This window comes from Trichosurus vulpecula, chromosome 2, assembly GCF_011100635.1.
Source record: "Trichosurus vulpecula isolate mTriVul1 chromosome 2, mTriVul1.pri, whole genome shotgun sequence".
NCBI lineage: Eukaryota > Metazoa > Chordata > Mammalia > Diprotodontia > Phalangeridae > Trichosurus > Trichosurus vulpecula.
In genome coordinates this window covers 85458715-85474023 of record NC_050574.1, presented here as the reverse complement: position 1 = coordinate 85474023, position 15309 = coordinate 85458715, and the positions used below count along the sequence as shown (strand labels likewise).

The window sequence follows — 15309 nt, the reverse complement described above, 5'->3', positions numbered from 1 at the left end:
ATTGTTCTCCTGTTTATCTATCTTATTGACGTAAGCATTTAGAGATATAAAACTTCCCCTAAGAACTGCTTTTGCTGCATCCCATAAGTTTTGGTATGTTGTCTCATTATTGTCATTCTCTTGACTGAAGTTGTTAATTGTTTCTATGATTTGGTTTTTTTTTTTGGCCCACTCATTCTTTAGGATTAGTTTATTTAGTTTCCAATAAATTTTTAGTTTATCTTTGCATGGTCCTTTATTTCAAATAATTTTAATTGTGTCATGATCTGAGAAAAAATGCATTGACTATTTCTGCATTTCTGCACTTGATTGTGAGGTTTTATGCTCTAGTACATGGTCAGTTTTTGAGTATATGCCATGTACCACTGAGAAAAAAAAAGTATATTCTTTTTTAACTTCATTCAGCTTTCTCCAGAGATCTGTCATATCTGCCTTTTCTAAAACTCTATTCACTTCCTTAAGTGCTTTCTTGTTTATTTTCTGGTTAGATTTATCAATTTCAAAGAGGGGGAAGTTGAGGTCCCCCACTAGTATGATTTTGCTGTCTATTTCTTCCTCTAACTCCCTTAACTTCTCCTCTGAGAATTTGCATGTTATACCGCTTGGTGCATATATGTTGCATAATGATATTGCTTCCTCATCTATGGTACCTTTTAGCATGATACAGTGTCCTTCCTTATTTCTTTTAATTAGATCTATCTTTGCTTTTGCTTTGTGAGAGATTAGGATTGCTACTCCTGCCTTTTTTACTTTTGATGAAGCACAATATATTGTACTCCATCCTTTTACTTTTACCCTGTGTGTATCCCTCTTTTTCAAACGTGTTTCTTGTTAACAATATATTTTAGGATTATGGTTTTTAATCCATTCTGGTATCTGCCTTGGTTTTATGGGAGAGTTCATCCCATTCACATTCACAGTTATGATTACAAGCTATGTCTTTTTCTTCTTCCTGTTTCCCCACCCCGTTTATAATTTTATTTCTCCCTTCCCCCTTCTGCTCCTCAAAAGAGTTTTGCTTTTGATAACAGCCTTCCTCAGTTTACCCCCCCTCTTCATGTCCCTCCCTTATCTTACCCTTTTCCCCTTGCTAGTTCTTCCCTCCCTTTTGACCACCTCCCCCTTTTCTTTCCCCTTCCCCTCCTACTGCCTGTTGGACAAGTTTGATTTCTATACTTATCAGAATATGTTACTCTGTTCTTGAACCAAATCTGATGAGAGTAAAGCTCATATGCTACTCTTCTCCCTCCCATCTCTATCTCTACTATAATGTGTTTTTGTGCCTCTTCATTTGATGTAATTTACCCTTTTCTACTACCTCCTTACCTCTTCTCCCAGAACCCTCCCTTTACATCACTTAATTATGTTTTTCATCATTATATCAGTTATTTTGTAATGACACCCACAGTCTATGTGTATCCCTTTCACTTGTCAAGACTGTACTATTCTCAAGATTGACATATATATATATATATATATGTGTGTGTGTGTGTGTGTGTGTGTGTGTATAAAACATGTATGTATGTATAACATATAAAACAATATAACCTATGTAAGCATGTAAAAAATTTGCCCATATTGATTAACATGGTTTGTGGGGGATTTTTTCTCATTTACCATTTTTTTGGTCTCTCTTGAGTTTTGTATTTGAAGATCAAATTTTCCATTGAATTCTGGCCTTTTCATCAGGAAGGTCTGGAACTCCCTTATTTCATTGAATGTCCATTTCCTTGCCTGAAAAAATATGCTCAATTTTTGGGTAGCTGATCCTTGGTTGTAGTCCAAGCTCCTTTGCTCTTCAGAATATCATATTCCAACTTCTCCTGTCATTTAATGTAAAAGCTGAAAGATCCTGCATGATCCTGACTGTAGTTCCGTGATATTTGAATTGTTTCTTTTTGGCTGCTTGCATTATTTTCTCCTTGACTTTGTAATTCTGAAATTTGGCTATAATATTTCTTGGAGTTTTCAATTTGCAATCTCTTTCAAGGGGTGATCAGTGTATTCTTTAAATGGCTATTTTACCCTCTGGTTCTAGCACCTCTGGGCAATTGTCTTTGATAATTTCTTCAAAGATACTGTCCAGGCTCTTTTTTCATCATGGCTTTTTAGTAGACCAATAATTTTTAAATTGTCTTTCCTGGATCTATTTTCCAGGTCAGTTGTTTTTCCAGATATTTCATGTTTTCTTCAAGTTTTTTTTCATTCTTTACATTTTGTTTGACCACTTCTTGATGCCTCATAGAGTCATTAGCTTCCACTGGCTCAATTCTAATTTTTAATGAGTTGCTGTCTTCATTTTGCTTTTCATTCTCCTTTTTAAAATGATTGATTTTACCTTTCAGGGCATCATTTTCTGTATTTAGATTCTGAATCTCCTTAGTCATTTCACCAATTTTACTTTTTAAACATTTGATCTTGTCTGTAGTTTTTTTTCCCATCTTTTCTTTTACCTCCCTAATTTGGTTTTTAAAATCCTCCTTTAGCTCTTCCAGAAATGCTTTTTCGACTTGATACCAGTTCACATTCCATTTTGAGGTATCAGATGTGGGTATAGTGTCCATGCTGTCCTCTTCTGAATTGGTATTTTGTTCTTCCTTCTCTCCATAAAAAGAATCAATAGTCCTCAGTTTTTTCATGTTCTTCTTCATGTTGGTTACTTTTTTTCCTGGCTTTACAGTGGATTTCTGCGTTTGGGGCTCAGGGATCTCTGTCCCAGGTTTCTTGTTCTGGGAATTGTGACCCTAGTTCCTGGCTTTGTGTATCATGGCCTTAGGTTTCCTGAGGTATGGGGGAGGGGTCGTCTCACTGCCAGAAGTCTCCTCTTCCCCTGGGGTGCTCTCCAGCACCATTGTCTGTTGCTTGTGCTGGTGTCTGCCACTTCTGGCTGTGCAAAGGCATGTCTGGGTTTCTGGTGTTGACCTTTGCTGGCTCTGCCCTTCTGGGACTCAGGAATTCCCACTGTTTGGCTACTGAAGCCCCACTTCTGTGTTCTCTATTCCAGCATTTTTCCCAAGGAATTCTCTGGGTCAGTGAGGGAGGGATTGATGAGAGCCCCTTACCTGTCCATTATGTCTCCCAGAAGTTCAAGAAAGGGAATTTCAAACCTTTGGCCTGCAAGCCTCAGGAGAAGATGTCTCACAGCCACAAGCATTGTGCTGCTGATGCCTCCCCTCACTTCAACAGACACCTGTCCTGTGTTGGGAAGCTTGGGGATCTCCTCTGGTTTTTGGGTGCCCAGCTTTCTCCCAGCCTGGATCATTTGCTACAGCTTCTGCTTTGGTGCCATCTGGTGCAGCTCCACATGCCAGGCACTCTCCCAGCCTACAGATCCATCCCAAACTATCAGATTCTCCTGGCTTAGAAATTTGCCCTACTCAGTCTACTAGTGGCTTTTAACTCTTTCAAATCTGCACAGATTCACTTTTTTAGAGGTATTTGACAGAACTTGTGAGAGAGCTCCGGTAAGATGCTGTTTTCATGTGGCCATATTGGCTCCACTCCTGGAGATATCGTTTAATAGAAAAGGTACAGGGGAAAAAGAACTTATGGAAAACTTGAAAATTGACAAGCGACTGCATATGTGCCTAACATGTAACCTGAAGTGACTTGCTCCATAGAAGACAGGAGATGAGTTGTAAACCCAGGTCTTCTTGGCTCCAGGTCTATCACTCTCAAACCTATGCCAATTCAAAAGCTTAGGATTTGACAAGAAGAAGCTGAGTTTGTCATGTATCTGCAGCTCATTGCAGATTATATTTAGAGTGGTCTCAGCAGTGATTTAGGTCAGTCACAGCTGATAGCCTATAACATTTTCCTAACCAAGAGCCCGTGAGACAGAGTGCACATACTATATTTTCATGTTATAGATAAGGAAACTGAGGCTTAAAGGATTCAAAGAGGACTATTAGGTGTCAAGACTGTTTAGAAAATTGTGCAACAATCACTGTCTTGATTTTATGAGTGCCCTAATTAATTTCACTATCTGAGGTTTTTTACAGGCTTAAAATTATATGCTTCTGCAACTCTTCATTGTTTTAAAAAGCAAGGGTCAAGATCCTCTGAATCATCATTTGTCAACAGTTCAAAACCTTTTTAGGGATTAGAGCTTTTGGATTTTCTTAACTGTTGGATTTTGACACTCTGTTTGATGGGGTTTATCAGAGGTGGGAAGAGGATGAAGATATAGCCCATAAGTACATGTACCATGGGAGAGAAGTACTTACCAAAGTGATACACCATTGTTAGACCAATGATGGGAATGTAGAAGACCAGGACAGCACAGATGTGGGGCACACAAGTCTGGAAGAAATTGAGCTGCTCTTCTCAGGATTAGATGGCCAGGACTGACCCCAAGATCAGTACAAGGGAGATGAGAATGAGTGCCGAGTCCAACAGCATAGTACAGATCACTAGTGCTAGTGCATAGAAACTATTAAAATGGATATCAGAGCAGGCTAGTTGGCACAGGTCCTGGTACAGACAGAAGGAGTGAGAGAGGAAATGTGGGTGGCAGAAAAGAAAGAACTTCAGGTGGATAATGGGAAGGGTGATAAATAGGAAACTCCTTCCCCATATGACCATCCCAAATTTGATGATCCTAGAATTGCTAAGATTATTGTATGCCTCAGTGGTTTGGAGATGATAATGAAGTGATCCAAAGACATGAGGAGGAGAACAGAGAACTCCATGACTGAGAGACTATGCATGAAGAAGGTCCAAGTGAAACAGACATCCAGGCCGATCTCCTGGCTGAACCCCCACAATATCCATAAAACATGCACAGATCAGTGTGTACCAGTATGGCCAGGAAGTAGATGGATAGTCCAGATCACATGGACAAGCAGTCTAGCAAAACTAACAAATATATTTTCTCTATTTAACAGTATTTTTAATATTTCATATCCATAGACTTCCACTTCAGCAGTACGTGCATGTGTGTATACACATACATGCATACATACATATGCATATATAATGCATATATGAATAAGTTATAGAGTATATATTATTTATCAGATGTACTCCATTTCTGACCATGAACTCATTATTCTCTTCTCTAATGAAGCTTCAAAATAAAAATCCAATTTTAAAATGCCACTTTCTTAACTAGCTGTTTATTTCACAAATCTGCCTTTCTTTTTGTGGGCAATGTATAAATATATACACATGTACTTGCATATATGTACACAAATACATATTCTTAGGATATGGAGAGTCTTATTAAAAGTAATGGAAACTTTAAATTCACTTCTTCAGAAATTGAATATGTATATGTATACACACATGTATGCCAGACATCATAGAAAACAGTAGATACCCTAATAAAAGAACATCAATAGAATGGAATATTAAGCCATGTGAGAAAATGTGCCAGCACTAAGACCGAGATATATACATATATATGTATATATACACATATATATAATATATGTATGTGTATATATGTGTGTGTGTCTGTGAATATGTATGTATATGTATATATACATATATGCATATGCATATGCATATATATATACACACATACATACACCTATGCATACAAACATATAATTCTTTTCTCCTATACTTAGGTTCTTTGATCACCAACTCAATAGCTACTTTTTATGATTTTGCAGGAGAAATTCTTGCTCAGGTTCACATTGAACTAGATGACCTCTGAGGTTGCTTGCTTTTATAGTTAAATATCCTTTTAAACTGGGATTAGAAGCAGACACAAGAAAAAAAATGGACCTCATTATACCCCTCCAATCTTAATAGACAAATCCCAAACCAATGCCAAATGCTCATGAATAGGACTCTAGTTTAAGAGAAGACAATTCAAAGAAAGGGTATTCAGTATCTTCTGTGTGAGATGGCAGGCTATAATCAATGTAACTGCAGAAGACTTTCATTCAACATTCTTCAAATAAAAATGGTTGGTGATTAAAGGGATGTTTACTTATGTGAAATAAGTCATGAAAATGCCATGTAAACATGAGTGATTTTTGTTTCCATTGTTATCCTTTGATGATGGTAGGTCTATGAGGCAATGCAGTTGAGAACAGCTGTTAGAAGTTTGAGAAGAAGGATGCTGGAGTGATCTGGGATTGCATTGGCTTGTTTGGATGGTGTTTTTTTTTTCCTTTTCCCTCTGGTCAATAGTCCTCTCCCAAGAGCAAGTCTTGTTCCCTTGGGTACTTGGAGCAAAGCTGCCCTTCCATCTCATCCATTTCCCATAGACATAAATACATGGCTTATGCTCCTGTACTCTAAGCACTGGTTCTTTCAGTCCAAGGAGTAGAGTTTGAAGTTGGACAGAGAGGTTCTGCAGCTGAGCTCCCCCGATCAAAGTGAACACAAACTTCATGGTGAGTTTTGTCAGTCCTTGAGAAATGCAGTTTAAGACTGAGATCAAAGAGCATTGAATGGAGATGAGGAAGAAGAGGGAAGGGACAATAAAAAGACTGAGAGATTCTCTTGATGTTGGCAGTGAGCTCAATGATTTTATTGGAGATTGTTCAAGTCTGAGGAAGGGAATAGTCAGAAGGGAAGACAGGCAAAGTGGTTTGTCCAAATAATTCCTACCCTTTTTCCTGTTCTTCTACATTGGATCTAATATTTACTCGTGGAAGGAATCTTTATTTCCTCACCTTTCTCCCTCTGGACAGTCACACGTGTAAACACATATGTGGCCAGGCACATGCTGCTGGAATCCAAAAAGAAGTCTGCTTTCCTAGGCGTATTTATTTTCACATGGGATATTATTTTTAAGATTGTTTATTTTTTAACGGATACAAAATTTGCTTCTGCCACATGATAAGGTTTGTGACTCATTTAGTAAAATCTCCTGTGAGTCTATTGTGAATCTAATCTTGCTAGGTTTTTCTAGTGGTAAAAGGACAAGTCAGGACCCTTGCCTTTGAAGAGGTCACACAATTCAGATGTTAAGAGAAAGCCTAGCTACATGAAACCAATGAAGGGCATACAAGGATCTATAGTGTTTGCTAAATTCAATTTTACTGTCAATGCTAATGTAATACCTTGCTTTGGGATAGAAGTCCCCAAGGCTTACAGTAGTCATAGAAGGCTTCTTGAAGGAAGAAGTATATGAGCCAGGCTTCAACGGGAGCAGGAAACACAACTGAATGGAGAACTCTTCCTTGGAGAGTAGCCCAAAGGCATGATGGGGTATTTGTTGGGAAAATTAAGAATAGAAAATGCGTTTTGAGGATCAGTAATATATGGGATCTAAGGGGGTCACATTAAGGAGGAATGGCATCCTTATCAAAAGGGAGGGGTTTAGACAATAGAAATGGGTAAAAATGCATGTCTCTATGTGATGATATGGGTCATCTACCCTATTAGAGCCACAAGACCCATCAAGGGTTTATTAAATATTTCTGGTTTGTTTGAAAAAGCTGTTTCCAATGAAATAAAAACTTCAGAGGAGAACTAGAGTTCTTGGATAGACTTGGAATTTCATTCTCTATGGTAAATGATATGACATATATAAGGTCTTGGCAAGGAGCATGACAAGAGTAATAACTAACCTTTCCATAGAACTGTAATGTTTGCAATGTACTATATATAATTTGATGCTTACCATGAGACTTTGAGAGTGGTATTTTTAATCATTTCACAGACAAGGAAACTGAGACTCAGAGAGTTTAAGTGATTTACCCAATTAATGACTGATGTGTGTCAGAGGTATGACTTGAACCCAGTTCTTGACTCAAAGTCCAACATTCTATTCCCTATGCTATGCTGAGGAAAATGAAGTTGGTTGGTTATGGTGATGATAACACTCTTCCTGATGTTAATAATGATGAAGTAGATGGGGATGATTTTATCTACAACGCTTCTAATGATGAGAGGGATCATTACGCAAATGATATTGGTGATGATAAAGAAAGGAGGGAGGAATTGGAGCATTGAGATAGAATAGGCACTCCTACAACATTCTGTACAAAGAAACAGAGAAACAAAATGTGTGTGTGTGCATACATGTGTGTGTGTCTGCATGCAAATGTGTATACGTGTGTGTGTGTAAGCATGCATCCAGAGGCACAAGTGGGATGGGGCAACCAGGGGATTGAAAAGCAGGTGATCTTTTTTAATCACATGAACTCCTGACACAGACCATATCTCTTCCCTATCAAAAGGCTCTTGAGCAGAGAGCTTGGGTTGCCAGTTTCCTCTCATCGTGGGGGGCATATCCCAGAATCTTTCTCCCTCCACTGAGTAGTGTCCCAGGATCTCTCTCCCTACAGGTTCATAGTCAAGTTCTCCATATCCTTAAATGATTTGCCAGGACACTTAAGATTTGTCATGATTTTAGCCCTAGCTATCAAAATTTTTATAGTTTTGTGTTTGTTTGTAATAGTCTCCCTGTCTTAGATCATATTACTTAACATCATTGATTTTCTGTATGCAAAAGACTTATGCATGTATAAAAGGATTGAATTTTCTCCTAATTCTCTCTCAGGAGGCAGAAGTAGGAATAATAGGCTGAAATAATGAGGCAGATTTAAACTGTTACATCAAGAAAAATTGTTCTAACAATTAGAGCAGTCTTAAAGTAGAATGAGCAGCCTCAGAAGGGTTCTCCTTTACTGAAGGGTCTCCAAGCAGTGTGCTTGTATTATAATTTTTTAGAAATGGTGCAGAAGGGTTTCTTATACAGATATAGGCTCAACTAGATGGCATTTGAGTCTTTTGCAACTCTAAGATTCTATGACTGGTCTCTTTGATTCCTGTGAGCCTTGGGATAGCATCTCTTGGCTTGTGTCCAAAGGTAGTTTTACCTCGTGACCTCTCCATCTTTGTGCTATTTCAAAGCTTTTGTCCACATATGGTCTACCTCCTATTTCACCATTCTCAATCCAAACAAATACCTCAGTGACTGAGCAATGTTATCCCTTTTCTTCTGCCCTTGAAAAAAATTACAGATAATTCTTAGCATCTAGTCATTTTACCTGAAGAAGACTTGAGCTTAATGTTTTCCATTGTGGAGTTAGACACAAGACCTCCTTCTAACTCATTTACCATGTTGTTTCTCCTGTATAGGATCATGGCTTGGCAGTTTATACGACTTGGCTCCCAAAGAGTCACTATGTGTTAAATTTGAACAGTAGCCCATTCCAGCCACCCTTCTTCCTCCTGACAGGCATCCCAGGATTGGAGGCAGCACACATTTGGATCTCTATCCCTCTGTGCATTATGTACATGATTGCTTTACTTGGGAACTTTATCATTCTATTCATCATTAAGACTACTCCCAGCCTTCATGAACCTCAATACATCTTCCTGTCCATGCTGGCAGCTACCGATGTTGGCCTTTCTATATCCACATTGCCAACAGTGCTCAATATCTTCCTTCTCGACCACCGGAAGATAGAGTTTAATAGCTGTTTGGCACAGATGTTTTTCATTCATACCTTTTCCTCCATGGAGTCTGCCATCCTGTTGGGCATGGCCTTTGATCGCTTTGTGGCCATCCGAAACCCATTACACTACACCATGATCCTTACCCATCCTCGGATTATTGGGATGGGACTAGTGGCTATTTTGAGGGGTGTGGCATTGATGGCACCCTTGCCTATCCTGCTCAAACGTCTACCCTTCTGCAAGAATGTCATCCTCTCCCATGGTTATTGCTACCATCCTGATATCATGAAGTTGGCCTGTGGACCTGTCAAAGTCAACATAATCTATGGCCTGGCACTTGTTCTTTTTTCTTTCGGTGTTGACTCTGTATTCATTGTTGTCTCCTATGTCCTAATCTTGAAGACAGTTACGAACATTGCTTCAAGAGAGGGCCGCCTGAAAGCCCTCAACACTTGTATCTCCCACATAGTCACAGTCTTTATCTTCTATGTGCCACTCATTATTCTGGCCCTAATTCACAGATTTGGCACATTCACTTCACCCCTCTTTCATGTCACTATGGCAAACCTTTTCCTCTTCCTAACACCAGTCCTGAATCCACTGGTCTATAGCTTTAAAACTAAACAGATCCGCTTTGCCATGCAGAAAGTATTCATGAGAAGAGTTATTTGACACAAGAAGTCCAGTGTTTTCTTGGAATTATAACCATGTGCCTGGTCCACTGATCTCTGTATCTATGATGTAGGCTTTATTTTCCCAGATTTTAGTGTCTGAGTTTAAATTTCATGAGTCTGCTTGTTTCCTCGTAAATATTTGATCTGTATTTGGCATATGCTGCTATTAGCTGGATGTCTGCTGTTTGCTTGTGTGTGAAAGTAGTTCTTACCTCTTGGCCCTTTGTTGTGATCTGAACAACCAGGATTCCCCAGGGGTAAAGTCAACTTTGAAACATGGATTATGGTATGCCTTTCCAGTTAATGATATTTCTTTAAAGATAAATTAAAATGTTTTGAAAGCAGTTAATAATAATTTTTAAAGACTGCTATATTTTGATAAATGCTCATTTTAGAGGAGTATATAAATATATTCAATATTCTAGATAGAATTATTTTTAAATTTAACTATTTTCTGCCATTATTTACTGTAACTCTGTTTTTCCCCACATGCAAACAGATTAGGCTTGGGAGCCAGGAAAAAAACCAGGAGACACTCAGCCTCTTAAGCAATGACTAACATCACACAAATACAAGCACATAAGCAATTGATTTCTTACCAGATATGAAATGAATTATTGCCAATAGATAAGTCATTCCTCAATCAGCTGCCCATGGCTGTGGGCAGAGTACAAGTTTGGAAAGTAAGAATTTATATAAAGATGGACAAGAAAACAAAAATAAGAAAAGACACATTATTAAAAAAACCAAATTAATTCTACCTATTCTAACACGTTATTGATGGAGAAAAAATAAATATAAGATGTGGAAAGTAAAAGAACATAGACACTAGCTATAATACTTTCATGCAACAGTTTAATTTTACTAATGTAAATTTATTGCCATAACAAGAACTTCTTAAATGATCAAAATAACACTAAAACTTTTATAGTAATTGTGAAAATATTTTCTTGCCAAGTGGGTAGATTTGGCATCCAATGATAGCATATTAAAATAGAAATTCATTTGTAAATTTTATAATGAAGCATTTTTGTAAGACAGTGAGCATTATTATCTCATAGAACATAGAGAAGTGGATGGTTAAAGATGTTTTAAAATTTGTATTGATATATCTTGATTTTAAAGCTGATTATATTTCCTCCTGTATATCTCTACCAGGAAAACAGCCAAAGTAACATTTTTAAAAGAAAATTCTACATAACTAACCAAGACATCAATGAAATATGAAGTTATATGCCTTTATATTCATGAACGCAATTTGTTCAGACATTCCCAATCTATGGGCAACTACTTTTTGCCCCCTTAATTCTTTGCTATTATGGAAAGGGTTCCTATAAATACTTGGCGTACACAGGTGTAATAGTAATTAAGGTGTGACTTTTTCCTAATCTTCTCTTAAGTGCATTTAATGATTCTGGCCTTTGTTTGAATGGGGCATATAAAGTGTGATTTTGCCTTAGAGTGTTTCTCAGAATTAAGACAATTGAGAGTAATTGAATTATATATAATGTGATACTAGGAATGAGGAACTTTCACACACCCAGCCTGGGTGAGGTCAGAAACCTCAGGGCTCTGAACAGGATATAATTGAGGGAAGCTTCATGTTTGACTTCTGGGGCACACTCATGGAAGGAGTATCAAGACTCTGGGCAAGCTATAACTGCCCTCCGGCTTTGTAACTCAGATTCATTGGTTCTTCTCTGGTAACTATGTATTGTGATTGGAATCAGACAAGACCTGTCTTGATGTTTGTAATTTCTATTTACATTTCCCTTGAAATTCAGGGGGCTGATCTTTTCGCCCTCAACTAAGTGATTGATATATGTATGTTTAATTAAACTGAGATTGTTAACCCCTTAAAGTTTCTTTCCTTAGAAAAGCAGATTAAAGAACTTGTGTTGGCAGCTCTCTGTGTGCTGGTAGTTGGTGGATCTTAAACCCCTTGCACAATGGGGCCTTTCTTTTTTATCATTGACCCTCTGGATATATACCTAGCAGTAGGATTTCTGAGTAAAAAAAAAAAAAGGTATGGGCATTTTTGTAATTTTATTAGCATATTGCTTATCTAAATTGCCTGATACCAGAATGATTATCATCAATCCATATTTCCTCTGATAGTGCATTAGTGTACCTTTTCATAACCCCTCCAAACCCTGTAACACTGAATATTTATATTATTGTTTTCTTTGACAATTCTCTGGAAAATACAACAAAGAGAAAATCAACAGCTATCATGCCTTCTTTCCTGTCTGCATAACCATTAGTACAATGTATATTTGTATCCACAATACTTTTGATAATGGTATTAGAAAGCATGATTTTTCAAGGTATATAACACACACTATCATATATTTACCATTACAACACTTATTGAATATTGTGTTACATAAAAGATCTCAATCAATTTGTTTAATTGTAAAAACAATAAAATAATATTTGATGTGGAGCTAAACACTATTTTAAATATTCTCGTTCAAAAGTTTGTTCTTTTCTTTTTCTTTTTTTTTTTACTTTTTGGAAAAGTATTAAGAAAAGAAAAACCTTGTCGAAAGAGCTCCTGACCATTAATATCAAGAAAAGCATAAACATGACATGCATGCTCACCAATAACATTTGCCACTGTCATGGGAGATTCAGTACTAAGCCCCAAATTGAAAAAAAAAAAAGTGATTCTCAACCAATGAGGAGAGCCACTAGATGCTCCATTTTGAAGGTGACATTTTTTTGTTTACCCATGTCTGGTTTTATACATAAACTGGGTACCCAGCAAGACTTAGCCTAGTGACAGCTGCACTTACATTGTAAGAATATGACACTATGAAACCAGTTATAGAAAGCAAGGGCAATGATGGAACGCTACTTCTCGGAAAGGACTCACTTATGCCAGAGAACTGTCTTGAAACAGAAATACTTTAATTCCAGTGGGGCTGATAGGGTTTTTAGGGAATTGATAAGGAAATGATGAACTCTGATAAATATACTGATATTGAAACAATTAGTTTTCTGGAATTACAGAAATCTCTAATTACAGAAGGACTATGACAGAAGGATCTTACACTGTGCCACACGTTACAAAAAGTTGAGAAATTTATCTGAAATATGTAAATAAACATGCTTTTTTGCTCTAGGAATTTGCTTGATTTAATCTTGCTGAAAAACTATGAATTAGAATGAAAGCTAAATTTTAAAAGTGGGTTGTTCTTCTATAGTATGCTTAATACCTAGTGTCAAAAATGTGGCTTCACAACGAAAATTTTTAAAAATTTGTTAAACTTTGTAAATTCAATGCTGAATCATATAAAATGATTCAGCAAAATGGGTTCATATTGCAGATTTTATTCTTTAAAGATATAAAAAGTTGAAAGGTTTATGTATGTTGATATATTTGTTTATTTCATTTTGTCTCAGTAAATTCACTCAATACTGTCCTAAATAAAAAATTCAATGGCCATATGTCTTATCCCTTGTACAAGACTATGAGCTCCTTGAGAGCAGGAGCTAATCTGGCTATCCCCAGCTTGTACCATATGTATCTCTTTTGTGGTGAAAATCCTTGAGAAAGCTCTTTATAATCAGTGACTCTACTTACTCTCCTCTCACTGTTTTTTAACCCCTCTACTGTCTGACTTCCAACTTGATTCTATTGAAACTGATCTCTTCAAAGTAGCCATTGAACTCTAGATTGCAATATCTAATGACTTTTCTAAATCCTCGTCCTTTTTGACCTTTGAAGCATTTGATATTTTCAATCACCCTCTTCTCCTAGATATTTTCTACACTCTAGGTTTTCATGATACTGTTCTTTCTTGGTTTTCCTCTTGCTGTTCTGATCACTCCTCCATATTAGTTCCTGAATCTTCTTCCTGGGTATGTTCACTCACAGTAGATGAAACTCTGTTCATGGCCCTCTTCTCTTTTGCCTCTGTGCTATTTTGCTTGTGATCTCATCAATTCCCAATTATCATCTCTATGTGGATGACTTTCATGTCAAGGCTTTTGGGATAACCTTCTGGTTGGTCTCCCTGCCTCAAGTCTTTCCCTAATTAAATACATCCTCCACTCAGATGTCAAAATGATCTTATCCTGTTACTCCTCTAATCAGCTGGGTGTCAGCTTCATGGCACATCAGATAAAGTACTGGACTTAGAGTCAGGAAAACTTGAGTTCAAATCTCTCCACATATTTACTAGCTGTATGCTCCTAGCTTGGTCATTTCACCTCTGTCAGCCTCAGTTCTCTCATCTGTAAAATTAGAATGTTAATAGTAACTACCTTCCAGCATAGTTATAGAGATAAAATTAGGTAATATTTGTAAAACACTTTCCAAACCTTTAAATGTTATATACATTCTAAATATTATTACCATCCATTAAACTACAATGTCTGCCTATTAACTCTGACAATTTTTTAATTCTCTTTTTGCCTTTTAAATGTCTTCATAACATTTTGCCTTTGCATTTAGGGTTGTTTTGTTTTCTGGAGAACAAAACTAAGAGAAGCAAGAATATTTGAATGGGCTCTTAACATTAGGCAGAACTCCTTCAAGGCAGCTCTTGATTGCTCTGGTTCTCTACCCTCTCAGTTCTTATAGATGTTTGATGCCCATATGTACCTCTTGTCACCACCACCATCAACTGCTCACATGCATAAGTACTCCAATTCTTATAATTACCTGTTCTTCTAGGGCTAAGTAAGTTACACAAATGATTTGCCTTTCACTATGTCTGGCTCTTACAGAAGGGTAATTTACCTTATTTTTAAGTGAATCTCCAAGATCTTTTGGTCCCAGGGGTGCAAGTTCCATCCATTGGGAATTTTAGACCTTGGGGAACGACTTTCCAAGCCATGCCTATGTCAGTCACAGGGAACTATGCCTCTCTCAGGAACATATGGCAGAGGTTATGACCTACAGTAAATTATACAAAGGCCAAAAATATGAGTCTTCTGAGACAACTCACATGCCAGAAAGCTTTTGGATAGGATTTTGGAGAGAGGAGAAAGTTTGGGGATGAAGAAATATCCTATGAGAGAAAGGCGGATTAATTCATGATTAATAAGTAATTAATTTACTAATAAATGAATTAATTATATGGAAACTATGTTGCAAGCCTATCAGGCTAAATACAGAATCTCAGACATGATAAAGCCCCTAAGAACATCATTCCATCATCCAACAGCCCTAGTTTAGCTCAATCATCCCTTCTCTGAAAATCTTGGTGGCTACAAGAGATCATGGCTATGCTCCCAGGAGCTGTTCTCACAGTTG

At 37.2% G+C, this 15309-nt stretch overlaps 1 protein-coding gene across 1 annotated transcript; it reads left to right on the top strand.

Annotated features, from left to right (window-relative positions):
• The first annotated feature begins 7755 nt into the window (after nt 1-7755).
• On the top strand, nt 7756-10041 carry LOC118836582 (olfactory receptor 51I2-like). Its single transcript, XM_036743827.1, has 2 exons — nt 7756-7866; nt 9049-10041. The coding sequence occupies exons 1-2, from the start codon at nt 7756-7758 to the stop codon at nt 10039-10041; spliced, it is 1104 nt and encodes a 367-aa protein (XP_036599722.1).
• The last annotated feature ends 5268 nt before the right edge of the window (nt 10042-15309 follow it).

What these genes read in the sequence shown, in the direction of transcription:
- LOC118836582 (XM_036743827.1), top strand. Translation starts at nt 7,756, where the DNA reads ATGAAGTTGGTTGGTTATGGTGATGATAACACTCTTCCTGATGTTAAT. An exon ending in ATGATGAGAGGGATCATTAC is followed by an intron (nt 7,867 to 9,048) that starts GCAAATGATATT and finishes TCTCCTGTATAG; the next exon opens with GATCATGGCTTGGCAGTTTA.